This window comes from Acomys russatus, chromosome 13 (genome assembly GCF_903995435.1).
Source record: "Acomys russatus chromosome 13, mAcoRus1.1, whole genome shotgun sequence".
In the NCBI taxonomy this organism is placed as follows: Eukaryota; Metazoa; Chordata; class Mammalia; order Rodentia; family Muridae; genus Acomys; species Acomys russatus.
Window position 1 is genome coordinate 66827054 of NC_067149.1, and position 17795 is coordinate 66844848.

The 17795-nt window shown below is 42.9% G+C and overlaps 1 protein-coding gene across 8 annotated transcripts in view; it reads right to left on the reverse strand.

The window, feature by feature from the left end:
- The window catches only part of Sox5 (SRY-box transcription factor 5), a 775369-nt gene that overhangs the window by 590066 nt on the left and 167508 nt on the right, over positions 1-17795 (reverse strand). For all 8 annotated transcript variants that reach the window (XM_051155573.1, XM_051155574.1, XM_051155579.1 and 5 more), the window contains one exon: positions 3407-3473. Coding sequence is in view for 6 of the 8 variants with exons in the window: in XM_051155579.1 (XP_051011536.1) it covers positions 3407-3473 (67 nt within the window). In the remaining 2 variants the exon portion in view is untranslated. The remainder of the gene's footprint in view (positions 1-3406; positions 3474-17795) is intronic.

Sequence of the window (17795 nt, forward strand, 5' to 3'; positions counted from 1 at the left end):
ATCATGTGGCAATTATTATAATGAAACCATAATGTTAATATTCAAACGACCCTCCATTTGCAAATAAAATATACTATTCAAAGGGTTGTGTTGTTGCTGTTGCTGTTGTTCTAGATTCCCACAATGCTATACAGTGTTAGCCAAGAGTACAAATGGTAAACAAATGCAAATTCAGATGTGCAAAGCAGTTAATCAGATGCTCATAGTTTTAAACATTATTTATCATAGTTAAAGTCTCTTTTCTAAAACAAGTGGTCATACAGAGCCAACTAATGTAGCTCAGACTCTAACAAATTCTCCCCATTAAAGACATGGAAATGAAAATCACTGTCGGGGGTTCTGACAAGAGGACGTCAGGCTCATCAGTGTCAGCCCGGCTCCGTTTTCACTCACAGTTTATACACTATTTATAAGGACATTTTAAAGGGACACATACCCCCTGTTGGTCTGGGTGATGCTTAAATATGCACAGACTAAGGATGCCCCTGTCCACTGACACCTCTTTAATTCCAAGTGGGAGCCCCAACTCTGTAACAGTCACAGTCCTGGTGTGTCCCTCTAGCTGTGCCAGGACACATCGCTGCCCACAGTCAGCCCTGCACTTCTCTGCCTTCTCTGCCCCTCCCTGGACTCCTGCCATTCCCCCACATCCATCGCTCTTCCAACTAAAGGTGCAGCTCTTCCCTATGGGCCTGAGGGCTTCTCCTCTCACCGAGGATGTCTCTGTGCCCCACCTTTTTTTAATCACAAAGGGTTACTCTAGGCAGTATAGGGTCCCTTCATAATTTTTCCTGCTTCATCTTCCTACTTAGTGCTTATGCCATATATATATATAATATACTATTTATATATACTAAATTTTCACTTGTATTTCTGTAAAATAAGCTTTTCCTTACAATGAATTGATTGAAAGTCATCTATTTATCTAAAATGTCTCCAGAGAAATAACATTTGGTAAAATATGATGTCCCAAAACAAAACTCTTGATTTCCTCAAATATCAGTGCAATCTGAGGTGACTATCTTAGTTACATTCAAATGATTCCGGGGAGAAGCTTGGTGCACAGAAAGGCTTGATTTCCATAGTTTGTAAAGATGGCATCACTGTCTTGCACCAAGTTAGCAGGAGGACACTTGGTGCTGTTAGTCTGATGCTAGCTTAGGACTATAGAGGAAGGAGCTTGGCTGAGGCTTTCCCTGTTCTTTTAAGATGGTGCGCTTCCTTCCTCCTTGATCCTGCTTCAAACAAGAAAAATCTCAAACAACTGCCCAGCCTCACCATTTCTGTCTCAGCTTCTTCTACTGAGAGATGGGAGAACTTGGCTGCAGCGGAAGGTTTTGGAAGCATCAGTCACAAGATAAACACAGAAAGTACCCAAGGTCCCTGGCCCTGCTTACCCATGCTGCATTGTGTCACTTCACTGCAGCTTTCGTTCTGAACGTACAACATGCACAACTTGTCTGGTGTGTGCCATCACACCACGTGATGAGTAACGCTGCCCACGGCACCTCAGCTCACACCCAAAACGTTCAGGTGCTATGGACTGCAGTGCTTTCTGCCCTTACACAAACAGAGTTTTCATTAGGAAAAAATTCTATATTTTGCAATCATTATTACAAGCAAGAGTCAAATTAGTGTATTTTTGTATTACGCATTGTTTAATTTTTTTTCACATTTCCAACAATTTCTGGAGTATCCCTAAGGAAACTTTTTAAATACATATTTAAATAAAGTAGCAGTTTCAAAATGATCCATTATAAAACCAAACTATTGATCAACTCTAAAGACCACTGAAGATGTCCTTTAGTATCAAATGTTCTGCCAGGATTTAATTCTTTATGTGAAAACTAAATAAGCATGCCCTTCCCCTAGTGTGAAATTTTGCTTTTAGCTTTAATGAATAGCAAAGTTGTAATGTACTAAATGACCTAGAATAAATGTCATTGTAATTTATTATCAGTAGATGTTTGATTTGTTTGCTTATTTTATATACCTATGTACCTAAAACTGCACAAAAGTTTCTCAAAGGAAATGAGTTATGGGTGGAAAATTCTAGAAGCTTTGATCTATATAGTATCTGGTACCAAGAGCATTTGCCACTTTTACCTTATATTTACTTGGCATTGGTATTTTTCTCAGTGGTATTTATAAACTGAAAACTGGGAGACATTTATGACTAGAACACTCCTCCTGAAAGTGTCATCCAAATGTGGTTCTCAGCTCCGCAAGACCAGGTCAGAGCCATCCATAAGTCCAATGGATATATCATTTTGAACACAGAACTTTGTGTTTAAAGGCAAGAACATTATGTATATCTAGACAACATCAAGATATCCATCTATTTTCTTTTAACTAAAAGGTGATATTCCTTCAAGGCATTGGCCAATAAAAAAAAATGTCTAATCTCTACAGCTGCTGCTTGAAAACAACAAAGCCCATGAGGTACCCATACAGAACCAGATGCTTAATATGCATGTAATCATTGTCCCTGAGAAAATGTGGTCAGACCGAGGACACAGGCATCCATCTCACTGTGTGATGAACGCTAGGAAGCCCGGTGTTAAGGCACTGTGAAGGAGAGAAGAAAGTAGGCTGGCTTGCTGACACTCTCCCTAGGGCCACTTAGCACACAGGCTGCCACAGACAGGGGCTCTCTTCTGTGAGTAGCTAACCAATAGCAGCCAGGACTGAGATCACCTTTTCAGACAACTGAGAGAAACAGAAGATGGACACAGGGTGATCAACCTTCCTTCCATCGAGCCTCGGGGTAGATGCCAGCAAGCCTCCATTCAGTGAGGACACTGGCCAGTAGTCAAGTACCCACAGTGCCTTGGTGCTAGCAGACTCTGACAGCCACGTCTTTCTATTTCCTTAGGAAGTATTTAGTTAATCTTAGTTTTATGCATGGTGTTCAGCATCAGCTAGTTAAAGAGGCACTGCCAGCAAAGGGTTAACACTGGAGAACATCCAAAGCCTTCTGGTAGATGTGGAGGCAGAGCACACAGCAGAGGAGACAAGGCTGATGTCCCTCACACAGGACTTTTGCCATTATAATTGTGTAATCTAACATTCCGTGCATTTTAAGGGTTGGATTCTGGGAAACTCATCAAAAAGTCTTCATTTTTAAGATACATTAATAAAAAGAAAAATCATAATCAGAATATCTGCGCAGCTTACTAGGTTTCAAAATTCCTTCCACTCACAAAAGTTTCCTTAAATTATTTCCCATATCCAAGACCTACAGATCAGCTAACCAAACGCTGGGCTTCACACACATGAGAGCTGGCTGCGATCAGAAAGTCTGAAAGAGCACCAGCCTAGTCCTCACCAGAAGCAAGTAGCAAGAGATGTGAGAACTGTACAGCTGACAGAAAATAATGTTCAACAGTGGTAGCAGCGTCCTGACCTGGTGCGCCTCCGGGTCAATCTCTCTGACTTCCGGATGTCCTCAGTGCTCTCTGCTTCTTGTAACACTAACAAATAAAAAAGAAACAGCAGCTGTTAAATAACCTGGGAGTAGTTTCAAATGCTCAGTCAGGTCTGAAACATCAAAAAATATGAAGTCAGCCAAACGATATTTCTGCTACAAAGTTTTAGAATAAATTTTCAGAAATTTTACTTTAATACCTTTTTTATTTTACCGAGACCTGGTTCATAACCAATGGTGCAATCTTTGAACTGTGCCATTTACTAACTGGTAAATACATAATCAATGCGAAATAAGCAAAGAAGCCTTTGTGGATGACATTTCAAAAGACAGAGGTACTTAAAGTGTGAAATGAGAATTAGCTACTTTAGAAATGTGACAATTAAGTAACTTTAAATACTCTACCTTATTAACTAAGCCACATGAGCATATGTGTTTACACATGTACATGCATGCATGTTTGCATATCTTTTATTGGGATGGACAATTATAATCATTTTATATAGTTAACTTAAAATATGCTTAAAGCATTATCATTGCAACAGAACTCCAGGGAGACCATCCTACCAAGCTCTTATATTTATTAAATATGTATTTACTAGCACATAGCACAGCACAGCTCTGGTCACCCTAGGACACTAAGTATAAAAAAGAACTTCCAGACTAAAAATTAATAAAGAGTATAATAAAGTCAGAAACACCCAATTCTTATTCAGTTACAGTGCCCATATCTGCAAGTATTCTAAACCCATCATGAAGCTAAAAATCCAAAATACTTTTTGGTGAATCAAAGACCTCTGCTTACACCATCTCCCTTAACACAGGAGTAGAGGTAACACTCCAGATCTCAAGGAAAGAAGAAGAAAGAAAAGGCTACAAGATGAAAAGAAAGAAGTTAAAACTATTTTTTTTTTTTTTTGGTAAAGAATGTTTCATTTAGAAAGTCTTAAGTCACTAAATTATCACAAGATCAAATGACTCATACTCATAAGGCTGAGGAAAATTGACCATATGTAAAAAATCAATATACTTTCATTACTAACACTGAATAATTCTGAAGATAAGAATCAAGAAAATAAGTTTTATATAAAAGTATAGGAGAGAACATAATAAGCATACATTTAACAATGAGAGAAGACTTGTATATTACAAATTAAAAACAGTATTGGAAAAACTTAAACATCCATGGAAAGACATCCCATATTCATGAATAAGGAAACAATATTCTTAAAATAAAAATTTCTACCAATTTATCTGTAGATTAAACACAAAACCATATCAAAGACTCAATTTTTTTTCATACAAATTGACAAAATGATCTTAATTTTTTATGAAAGTGCAACTTATCCCAGCATAGCTAAAAAGGACCCAAAATAGAATGAAGGGTGTAAAGTGCTCCAGTTTCTAAATTTACGGTGAAGCTACAGCAGTCGTAGCAGGGTGCAGCCTGCAGTCATCTGCATTGGGACAGTAATGCAGTGGTGAGGACACTGAGCTAAGATCTGGAACCAGTTGGCTTTGGCAAGATTGCCACAGAAGAAAAAGTTGAGGCTTGGTGCTTTATTGTACTGTTGTTGGCTTCTGAGACACAGTCTTACTGTGTAGCTCTGGCTGTCCTGGAACTCACCTTGTAGACTAGGCTGGCCATGAACTCAAGGGCGTCTCCCTGCCTCCAGAGTTCTGGGATTGAAGGCATGCACTATAAGCCCCAGATTGTAGCTTGGATTTTTAAAGCAGGACCTAGGCTGGAGGGCTGTCTCAGTGACAGCCCTTTGAGGTTCATCCTTGACACAGAAGACAAAACATGAGACAAGACCAGTCTCAGCTTTATTCTTGGATTGGGCATCGGTGATAAATGAATTCTTTTTACACTAATGAGATGGCCCAAGTTAGAGGTACAGCAACCTTGAGATTACAGTCGTGAGATTTCCAGGACCACCTTACTAATATTTTAGCAACTACGCAACTAAAAATACTATACATTTACAAAGTAGTCCAAAAATTTTAGAATGTTTCCATGATATTTTAAGTAAAACTCTGGTAAAGTTTACCTTAGTGGTAGAGATTTCTCAATACTGGGATTATTTCTTGATGCACAATAAAAGACTCTGCTAAGAATTTGAGGAATACAGGGTTGGATATATATATATATATATATATATATATATATATATATATATATATATATGTATAGAGAGAGAGAGAGAGAGAGTATAGATATATAGAGGGAGAGTGTTGGACTTGCATGCATACAGCAGCCCTGGGCTTGGTCCCTAACACCGTGTAAATCAGGTGCAGTGGCACACAACTGTAACCACAGTGCTGTGCATGTGGAAGCAGGAGCATCAGAAGTTCAGAGCCATCCTCGACTCCGTAGCAACTTCAAAGCCAGCCCCAGAAAAAAAAAAAATTAATCCTTGCCACGCTAGCATGTGTGTGTGACCAATGCCAAGTTCCTAACTCCGCTTCTCCCCTACCTCGATCTCTCAATAGAGGTCGCAGCCACTTCTGTCTCATGAGATAATTAGAAATATCACATGCTAGGAAGACCCATTGCAACAGCCTCCGTTGTACAGCCCATCACATGCTCCTTAGCACAGTTTAATTAATTTCATCCCAGCAGTCGGGAAGGTGCAAGGTCCTAATGGACACCCTTGTATATAGTTGCCTTTTCTCTCACACACTGTGTTAGAATGAAGTCTTCTGACTGGGCAGGGCTATGTCAGGGGCCTTTGAGTTACAAAGAAAACAAATTCTCCCAAAAGGGGACTGGGGGGTGTGTTTGTTTGTTTGTTTGTTTGTTTGTTTAAGGAGTTAGGAGATGTACTTTCGAGAAAGGACTGGTAAAGAATGTTGAGAAAGAAAACAAGATAGTCTCACCACACTGTGGGAATAGGATTGGGTTTCTTGCTGTAATTTATATTTCCTAATTTTGCTGTTAAGCACATTTAGATGTTAAACAAACAGATTTGTGCTCATTTACAAGCCTTCCATGAAGTCCTGAGGCTCAGCCTAGAGCAGTCCTCCTACCTCTTTGGCCTCTGAGTCATGGCTGCAGTTATAACCGCCCCCAGCCGCTCCCTCCCCACTTTCCCACTGTGGGTTCCACTCTCTCACCCAGGCTGAACTTGATCTTCACAAATCCTCCTTCTCCGGCATTGTGCCTGCTAAGCCCATAGTCCTGAGGTGACTATGAAGCTCTTCACTATGTACGGAATCTGTCCCTCCTTCCCTGAACAGCTCACGTTCTGCCTCACACTCTCTTCGTTGTTCCTCTTGACTAGAGTGATCCTTCTGCTTGCCTTGCTGGGCACATAGAAAACTCTAGTACATTCTTTCTCCCCTGCCAGCTCTTCCCTCAGTGCTCGCCTCAGCTATTCTGCCTTCTCAGCGAGGCCTCAGCTATCTCTCCAAGTGATCTTTAGGCACCTGCTCGCACTTCCAAGGTCTGATAAGAGCAGCTTACCAAACAGACAGAAGCACTCAATTACACACCGATTCAAACTAGAATGAGTTTTGATTGAAATTTCACAAGTTGGGAAGGGGTGATATGATGGAAGTTAGAAATGCGTTTAAGGACAAGGAGTATCCTGGTCACGTGTGGTGGTGATCTTACAGACATTAATACATAATCTCATTTCTGAGATATGTATGTTATTGATACTATGAAAAGGGGGATGAGTCCAAATATCTAACAATGTGTCTGCATCTTAGAGAGAGAAGATTATCTGTCCAAGAAAAATGGCAGTGCTTTGCAAGGCACCATCTTCAAATACAAAGTCACATGACTCAGGGCCCCAATGTTCCTTAACAGTTTTATTTAAAAAGAAAAAACACTAATGTTCTAAAGATATCAATGTTCTTTAACAGGCAGAAGCTCTGTCTGTCACTGTGTCGCTGGCATAACCAAACCGCATGCATGCTCACATGTGCAATATAGAAAGACGTCAAAGGGTGACATGAAATGCTGCAATACTAACTTTGGAAGTTCCTTTCATTAACCTACCCATTCTCAACACTCACATCACTTTCCTAATAATAAAAGTCTGCTTAGTAAAGTCACAGAACTTATGTATAAATCATATACTACTTAAACACAGCATATTTTTAAAAATATCCTCACCTGGCATCTAACACTATTATAACCCATTTTTCTAGCTTGGCATAGACACCTGCACCAGTCCAGCCTATTTAGATCTACTCCCTAGACAGAGGCTAGGAACATTCTAGAGCTTCAGATACTCCCGTGGTGCATTGGACACCCTCTCAGCAGTGAGTTTCTGCCCACCCCAGGCACCCTATGAAGCAGCCATTACAGATGAGGACACTGAGCTGACCCTGGCTGGCCGTGGTTAGAGGGCGGGGGCAGAGCTCTCACTTAAATCTGGGGCACCTGGCAGCGCAAGCCACCTTTGTGCCAGTGGAGCCCCCATGGGCGGCTGTGATATACACGGGGTTGCAGTGTTTATAAGTGTTAAATAAAGTAATGATTTAATGTGCACATGAGTTGGTCAGATTGAAATAGAAAAAAACACACAAATTGGAGGTCTCCCTCACCACACCCCCACTTCCTTACTACCCTGCTCCCCGCTTCCTTTGATTTCATCTCTGAGACTAGTTTGCTTTGTGGTTTTGCCTATTTTATCCACTGCTTTGCCTCTAGTGCCTAAAATAAGATCTGATTCAAAGCTGGATCAACAAGTGTATAAAACGAGTGAGTAGGTGCCTCCGGGAGAACGTATAAAATTCTCCCTTTGACTCTGTCTCTTGACAACCCTGCTAATCTCAGCTCTTCTATGACAAATCTCAGCTTTAAATCTTCGCATCATTTTATAAGAAGGTTTATTTTATTTTTAGTTTAGGTATGTGCAGGTGTCTGTGGAGGCCAGGAGAGGGTGTTCAGTCTCCTGGAGTTGGAGGTCCAGGCAGCTGTGAGCTGTCCACACGACATGTGAGTTAGGAGCTGAACTGAGGCCGTCTGCATTGGCAGCAGGCACTCTGAATCAATGGTCCATCTGTCCAGCCCCTAAATCTCTGTCTTTGGTGCAAAGCTACTGAAAGGGGTTACCAGTTTAGATTTTGTTTATTCGGAAACTGCTGAGCTGGGTGTGGTGGTGCATTCCTGTAATCCCAGCACTCAGGGAGGCAGAGGCAGGTGCATCTCTCTGTGAGTTCGAGGCCAGCCTGCTCTACAAAGTGAGTCCAGGACAGTCAAGACTACACAGAGAAACCTTGTCTGGAAAAAAAAAAAGGAAGGAAGGAAGGAAGGAAGGAAGGAAGGAAGGAAGGAAGGAAGGAAGGAAGGAGAAAATAAACAGACAGACAGAAATTACCTTCTGAGCCTCTACTACCAATTACTGCTCGGAGCAGAAAACAAAACACCAAAATCCCCCAGGAAACTTCCCGCTTGCTGATGGGGGCAGAGGGAGGACGGGAATCCAACACAACAAGGTAAGAAGACTGTAAGAAGGACATTGGCAGGGCAGAGGGTGGAGGCCATGAAGCGCTGTGACACTGGGCCAAGCAGAGGGAGGATGGGAGGAGAAGAGTGGGCACGGGCAGCTTTGCTGCTGAGCAAGCCCACCCTCCCGCCTGATCTGTGAGGGAAATGAGACCAGACAAGTCGTGCCCAGGGTACTTAAAACATTAGGAGACTCCTTTGCTTTTTTGATTTTCAGTAGAGTTGTGTGGTTCTTGCTTGTGAACTTTTTGATCAAAAGTGTTTAGCCACGGACAAACACTGGACACTCTAGGGCCCCAAGGCCTGCTTTGCCACTGCAAGGACAAATTTCTTTTCTTAGGAAAAGCAGAAATCACCATGAGGTTCACGCAGGGCAGGAACTCTCGTGTCTTATGCCCTTTGCCGTTAGCCTCATAGACATACCGGTCTCTCAGCACCACCCAACAGAGCCCCACACATCCTACAACAATTTCCGGGCCCTCGCCAATGAAGCCTGCTTCCATTTGTTCCTCTCGCTCTGCTAAGAACACACGCATTTGTTCTCCTGGTCTGGGGAAGTAGCGCCAAGTCCATCACACACACATAAACACAGCACTGTATGCATCACACACTGTTCAACACACACACACACACACACACACACACACACTCAGTTTGTCATACAGACACAAGCATTTGCTTGCTTTTGCTTGGCAGAAGAGTAAGCAATGGATGCTCAAGGGTGTCTAAAGCTAAGGTTTTCACTGTGAAGACAGATGTGGAGGAACATATTTGAGCAGGAACTCAGTCAGCACAAGTATTTTCAGAAAGATGGATAGACTGTGTTTTATTCAAGAACTTTATGACATAAAGCAATGGTTTTGTATCCTGAATAGAAAATTTGGAAATTAGTGCTGGCAGAATCAAACACCAGAGCGACCTCATGAGCGAACAAAGAGCTGGATGTTGGTGGCTAATCACGGGCAGCCTTTTTGCTCAATTAGAGTATGCCGAGTGGGGCTATTTCTTTACATATAACCCAAAGGGATGATTCTGTGGGATTTCACAGAGCAAATGGTATGTGAGGAAGGCAGGCTCCTAACCGTGTGGAAATCACACCATGGCCCACCTGCTTTGAGTGGACATCCCACTGTGTGCTCAGACTTGGGCTTGTGAAACAGTGTGTGAGGCTGTGGTCCTGGGCCTCGTTCTCAGGAAGCAGCCGCTTCCTCGGTCGGCAGTCTGCGAGTCAATACTTGGCCCTCCTACCCCTGTGGGTGATCTACAGAGGTGGAGGGAAAGCCTTGTCAGAGGGCTGCCCTTATACCCTCTCCTGCTGTGGCACTGAGCCAGCCTTCCAGGAGCAGAGAAATGGTCCGGGTCAACAAAATAAAACCCAGGCAAACACGCAGATTAGATCTGCCGGGAGGACGTCCCGTCGCTTCGCTGCTAGGACGTGTTGAATCCGGCTGCTCAGTCTGCCCAGTCCTATGATAGGAAAGGGGCATTGGAGAACAAGTTCATCCTGCCACCCTGTGCCTCCCACAGCGCTGAACAGGCCGACTCTGAGGAAGAGACCATCATCACCTACGGCCATGTTCAATTTGTAAACATCCTATCTGAATTCTTCTGAGCACTCTCCCAGGAGCGCTGAGATGGAATAAGAATTCTTCTTCCTAAGAAGCCATAGAATATGCACCCATAACCACACACACACATACGTGCTTCTACACTCACATATACATACATGTACACTCACACACATATTCACAGAAGCACACATACACACACGTGCGTACACACATATACACACACACTCACATGTATACACACATAGGTCTAAACACACATATGCACATATACACACACATTTGCATGCATACATACATACACACTCCTACACATATACTCACATAAGCACAAATATGCAAACATAACAGAGGCACATACACACACACTAACACACCTACATATACATTCTCTCTCACACACATGTGCGCACACACTCATCTCTGCACACAAGTGCACTGTGCTTTCCTTAGGAAGGGCCATGGTTTTCCACAGGGGCTCAGCCTATTGTCCTGGAACCCTTACAAAGCCCGAGGAGTGGAGGGGCCTGGGCTGCAACCCCTCAGCAATCTCCAGTTGGCCAAAGAATGCAGGTTTATGCAAAGGTGGTTGCTTGAACTACGGCAGGAAGGAAGGACCAAGAGCAAGAAAGAGAAGAGTAGACAGATGCCCTACTGGTGCCCCATTGTTGCTGCGCTGGAAGGGACATAGCGTGTCATAATGAATTACCATGACTTTGAGCCAGCAGTGCTGTTAGATTGAGCCTGGCAACCCAGGATGACAAGCCGTGCCTGCAAGATCATCTAATGAGGGGCAGGGCTGCTCTGGCCCTGCCTTCACTCAATTAGCAGACAGGGCTTTTAATGCCACTCTGAACAAGCAATTTTGATTACTTAGAGCGAAGTCTCCATTTGGAATGTTTCAGAGCCGCACCCCCCTCCTCCTTTAAAACATAATTTATCCACAGAGTATTCGAATGGTAATAATGTATTTTAAAGCCATTCATATCGTTACTCATCTCTGCTTAAGTAATATTGAAATATATTTTTTAAAAAGTTCAAATGATGGGAATTTACTCTAGGAGATGAAATGTAAATAAGATAGCGAAGGAGGAAGACTGCTCTGGGGAGGGGCCTCTGTGTATGTGCACCCACAAGTACACACAGGCATGACGGGCCTGCCTGTGCCAGAATCCCAGCTGGTGGAATCCATTCTACCCGCCAGCGCTACCAGGAGGCTCACAAGCAGAGTCTATGGATCCCACTTTGAACGGGAGCAACTTATATTTCATAGCTTTTGGTATAGGAAACTATTGTTTCTGCCTTCTGCCTGATGTTTATCCTTGGTTGGAGCTTGAGGGCAAGTGGTCAACACTTAGCTTTAATGCCAAGGCCATTGGCCTCCATATAGCTTTACCCAAAGAGAGGCTCTTCCTGCCTCAATAACCCTTTTCACTCCCATCTGAAACACACGGGCATCCACTCTCTTCCAGGTTTCTCCCCTATAGTCAGTCACCTCCTAGCACCCGATGACCCACTGAAGTCTCATATAGCTTGCCCTGCCTGTAATTGGAAATTTTGCCTATTGAGTCACAGGATCCTAGAATAAAAATAAGTGCTCACGTCTTAGACACATGGGAGGTTCCAGGGTTTTTGTGAGATAGAACATACGTTCTCTAAAGCCAAGGGGTGTCAGCCCCATGCCTACTTCTTCCTTCCCTTTACTCAAGACCAGACGTTGAAGCTGTGAGTCTAGCACTGCACAAACCAGCTTTCCTGAGGGTAATGTCTCCTGATTCCCGTTGCATAAGGAAACTCTAATACTGGCTAATAGTTAAGTGACAGACACCATTCCATCCTTATTTTATAAACGTTGTCTAGGAACTGGCCTGCCAGCCATCCAGGAGAGAAGAGAAGGCTTTGAAACTCTTTAATAACTTTGGGCCACTGGAAGACTCCCTGATAAATCATTAAGTCAACCAATTTTCATGTTTTGTTTTTCCTTTTTATGGCAGTATTTCATTAATAAACTAATTTTAGTAACTATTGCATTTTTGCCTTTAAAGGGTTGACTACAAAAGTTGATTTCTCTCTGGAGGAACTGGGCTCTATGGAAGCAGAAAGAAAGGTGTTGACTTTTTGTGTAGTACATAAAAATTAGAGGAATAAAATAATATGGCTTATTAGAAAGCAAGTAACATAGCCTATAATGTGTTGCTTTAATGATTACAATTCAGATACAGGCAAACAATTTGAACAGACGCTGCGTTCCTTTTTAGCAGAGCATCTAAGCAATCACATTGTTGACTCAACTCTGACTCCCTGAGTAGGGAAAGAGTCATAGCATATGCAGTATCCTTTCTCTTCAATACGTGATGGACACCTTATAAACTCCCAGATGGCACCTTGAGGGTGTTGTATGTTCAGTAACATGTGTCTTCTATGACAATAGCCTGTATCAGTCAGCTTCCAATCGCTAAGAGACGCCTGAGATAACCACCTTATGAAGAAGAAAGGTTTTGTAGTCTTCAGCCAGGACTGGCCTGTCCATTGTTCCAGGACCTAGGATGTGAAAAAGATTGTGGCAAAAGTATTTATGTTATGGCCACAGGTGGGCCACATAAGAGGGGAGAAAGAAGTCTCCAGCATTCTACAGATGAAGGCAAACATGATGTAGGGACCATGGTGGGCCATCAACAATGCTACACACAATGCTTGGTCATGTCTTGCACGCTTCCTCCCGCCCTCCCTTTCAGCGTTTAGTACAGGAACGGTCCCAAGCTCTAGCCACCAAGACTGTCCTCTGTCTATCCATCCATTTGACAGTCTAGAAGATACCGTCTCATTTCTGTTTATTAAATTTGACTTTTGAAATACATAAAATGAATACAAGTTTCAAAAATTAAAACTGTAAATAAAGGGAGCACCTTTTGCTTCCGTTCAATGTTGTTTTTTCTCACCTACACGTGAGACATAGTTCATTAATTTCCCGAGTTAGCTCAAGCCTATCTTTCCTGTATTTATGTTTTTAAATTATCACTATATGTAATTATTCTTCTTTGTTTGTCTTTGTCATGGAAACAATAACATTCTGTATTCTCTCTGAAGACATTTGTTTAATATCTACCTATCCATGGATCTTGGAAAATTCTACAAATTATACATAATGACCCCACTAGTTATATTGTCACATGGCATTTTACTATATGAACATATTTTAATTTACCCAACAAGTGTTTTATATATGAAGACTTAGGTTATTTCCAATATTTTGCAACTGCAGCTAATGCTATATTTAATAACTACATGTATTTTTATGATTATTTACACTTCAGGGTTGCTGAGAATTAAACCAGGCATCTCATGCATGCAAGGCTACTTAACACTGAATGATAACCCCAACCTTCCAGGAGTATTTCTAAACTTCACTCCACAATTTTCAGAAAGCTATTGGTGTGAGAGAGGGTGGCAAGGTCTGTGTGAGCTCCTGTGTGCTGTCTCAATGTCACTGCTAAGAGGGTAGGGCAGGACTCGGGAGCCTGGGTGGCTACCCACATACCCACTGACTTCCCTTGTGTTCTGACTCTGGACGTGGCCCACATGTACATAGAAGTTAGAAGAAAATTTGTTTTGAGACTCTGATCAATTTTTCTTCAACTCACAAGATGCTTCTGAAAGCCCAAATTAACTAAAATCTATTGGCACTTCTAAAAACCTAAAGGTCAGAAAACATCCCACATACAAATACCTTTGCAGCAAGAAAATGTAAATCAACTTTTCTCATATGTAGAGCTCATATGAGGGCAATAATGTATGCATATATATATGTATGTATGTATGTATGTATGTATGTATGTAATAATGATGGATGGATGGATAGATAGATATGGTAGATGCGTAGACAGGTGATGTGTAGGCGAGTGAAGGGATGGGTAGGTGGGTGGACTGAAGGATGCAGGAAGGGAGGATGGAAGGAGAGATGATGGGTGAATGGACAGATGGGTCAATGAGTGGATAGCGGAATGGATAAATCTTCTGGAGCCCACAGAAGCCTGACATGACAACCTGGTGAACACTCAGCACACACAAACTAAGTGAGAATTGTAATAGCGAGGAGCTATGTTTGACAATTATAATTCTTTCTCCCTGCTGAACACGAACATCCAAGACTTAGCTACAATCTTAAAGAAATGGAACCTTATAAACTCCCAGATGGCACCTTGAGGGTGTTGTATGTTCAGGAACATGTGCCTTCTATGACAATAGCCTGTATCAGTCAGCTTCCAGTCGCTAAGAGATGCCTGAGATAACCACCTTATGAAGAAGAAAGGTTTTGTAGTCTTCAGCCAGGACTGTCCGTTGTTCCAGGACCTAGGATGTGAAAAAGAATGTGGCAAAAGTATTTACGTTGTGGCCGAAAAGATCAGTGTCGAGCACGCTCCTTCGTTGGTCTTGAACCTCACCAGTAGTCTTGCCTCTCAGAATTTCCTGCACCTTCTATTAACACTACCCTGGGGATGAGCCTTTGATCTATGGACAGCTGGGGGACACTCCAGAGCCACACCACAGTGTGACATTTACAGGAAAGATGGCAAACTCCTTTGAGAGCAAAGCACAAGACAACAGCAAATCCTTCATGCCCCCAGAACCAAGAAGCCAAATTCAATAAATGCCTCCAGACAGAACCCACTCAAGGAAGGGGCCATGGGTTCCCTGAGAGAAGAGCGAGGGAAGGAAGAGGTTGATCAGCCATAGTACTATGTGCTAAATATGAGAGGGAGAAATCTTTGAACTCTCTACAAGGAGGTAAATAAACTCCATGATCTATAAGACAATTGCAGAACCTTTGCTCCCCCTTGGATCCATCTGAAATAAAGCCAGTTCTCCCAGCGAGGTTTGGAGACTGCTGAGAAATGAAAAATGCAAATACATGAATATACATTGGATTTGTTTATTAATAAACTATATGATCCATTACCGAGGGTTTGTATAGCTTAGTCCATTTTCTCCCTGAACTGTCCTGTCAAATAATAGCACTTACATATGTGCATCATATATGCCATATATGCATGTGTACGCCCATCCATATATTTGTGAAATACATCCCTGTTGCAAAGGTAGGCCATAAAGATGAGATGTGCGTGGTGTCGGTGCTGGGTGTGGGGAGGGGAATGGGCCCAGCTGCCTGTACTGACAAAAAGCAAGGCATATGGCTCCTTCCCTCCCTGGTGTGCCTGGGTCTCAGAGAGAGAGAGAGCTTGGTTTCCCTGTGATGAGCTCCACCAGGAAGATATTTTGTATGCCACGGAAAACTAAGATGTTTGCATTCCCACCAGGCCCAGGATAAGGCATTTTTCTTCATGCAGACACAAAACATACAGTATATGAATGTTTAATGGAGGCTAAAACTGGGAGAGGAACAGAAAACAAGAACAGAGCAGGTTAAAAAAATATCTGGTTTCTCTCTATCAAAATACTAATTAAAATTCATGTTCATGGGATGGTTATACATATGTTTTTGAACTAAAAGTCTAACCTGGCACTATTTTTTGGCCTTATTTTTGTGACAACATTTTTGTCCATATGGCACAAAGTGAATCATTTTACATCTTTTTTTAAGCTCTATGTGTTTTTCTTGTTGTCTATTCCCTCTTTTCCCACCACACACATACTGGCAGCCGCTCCCAAGTTACCAAATGCCAAGTCAACCCTGCAAGCTGGCTGCATGAAGCTAGGACTGCTGGCATGTTCCTAGCTTTGCAGAAACACTCTCTGTGTATGTGTGTCTCTCTGTCTGACTGTCTGTCTATTGCGCTCTCTCTCTCTCTCTCTCTCTCTCTCTCACACACACACACACACACACACACACACACACACACACACACACACACACACGACAACCATGCTTATCTCTTTCCTCCTTCCATCCGGGAACACTCTTCCCACGTCCCAGCCTTCTGTCCCCCTGCAGTGGGTGCCTTGGTGGGTGCTGGCCGCATCAGCCTTCACTTTTACTTGATGGCACTCTGACAATTAGTGGCTCGCTCAAGAAGTACTCTAAGGGAGTGCTTAATCAAGCCCATGTAATTAGCTTAGTCACAGCCCAGCGGAGAACCATGTCTGTCCAGTGGATCTCTCATTTCTGCATCTGGACAGTACTGCTGATGTGAGGTACAGCCAGGAGGCCTGCCCCTTCGGCCCTTGCCTGGCTCACATTGCTGTGTGCCTGTGCTGTTTCGACTGGGCATCAGGCTCTGCTCAGCTTGTGTGGAGGGGCAGCGACTCCACCTAACAAATGTAACTTTAACAACAGTAAAACAACCTAATAGCTCAGCGTGCCAGGGGGCTAATGTGGCGGGCCATTTACTGCTGCACTAAATAGCCCTGCTTTGATTCTCAGTGCCAAGTGTCGAACTGAGAATTGCAAGGCAGGAGCAGCTCCTAATTCATTAGATAAAGGGGGTCATTGCTCATAGGGCTGGGGGCCTAGAAGGATAGGAAGTTGAGCAAGACAGTCTCCCTACAGCCACCTTTGTCACTGGGGCTACCCGTGGTCCAGGCGAGCACATGCAACGAAACATAAGGGCTCCGTTCTGGGCACATGTACATCAGCTTGTGGCCTTGGCTTTGTTCTGCCGCATTCACTGGAAAGAGGCTAGACAGGGCAGAATTTCAAGGTTGACCTGTGATTTGTTACCTGTGAATCACGCTGACACCCTTGGACCAAAAGCAACACCATGAGAACGAAGTCTTGTGGACTGTGTGATGGGTTACCCCTGAAACACAGCTCTTCTGCCTCAGAAGCCCTGAAAAAGTAGCTATGGACACAGTGATGGCCTGGCTAATAGGCTGGGCAGCAAGAGACCGTGAGCCATAAAAAGAGGGGAAATCTTGTTAGCATTGTTAATCTTCTAATATGATCATCTTTTTATTTATATTCCTAACAGTCATAAATGGCCCCCGGAATGGTCCCTATACTGCTCTTGGGAAAAATCATTGGCATACCTGTTCTACTGTAACAGAAAAAGAGAAATGAGCAAAATTTTCAAATGAGACCTCTGAAATGGGACATCTTTATTTCCTAAGCGTTAGCCCTAAAACAACTGACTTCACTAATTCTTGCCATCACTCAGATAGGCCTTGAATTACTTCCCAATGGGCCTCCCATGCGCCTCTCAATGAGAAAGGGTAATGGGGAATCTGTTAATTAAGTAGCAGCAAAGTTGCTCGGTGGGGATCAAACACTGGGTACGTCCTAAAACTCCCACAGAGAAGATGAAACGCAGTGCAAACTTTAAAGACTTCCTGTCATTAGCAGGGACCTTGCTGCTCCTGGCCCAGACCCCTCCTGTTTGAGGGA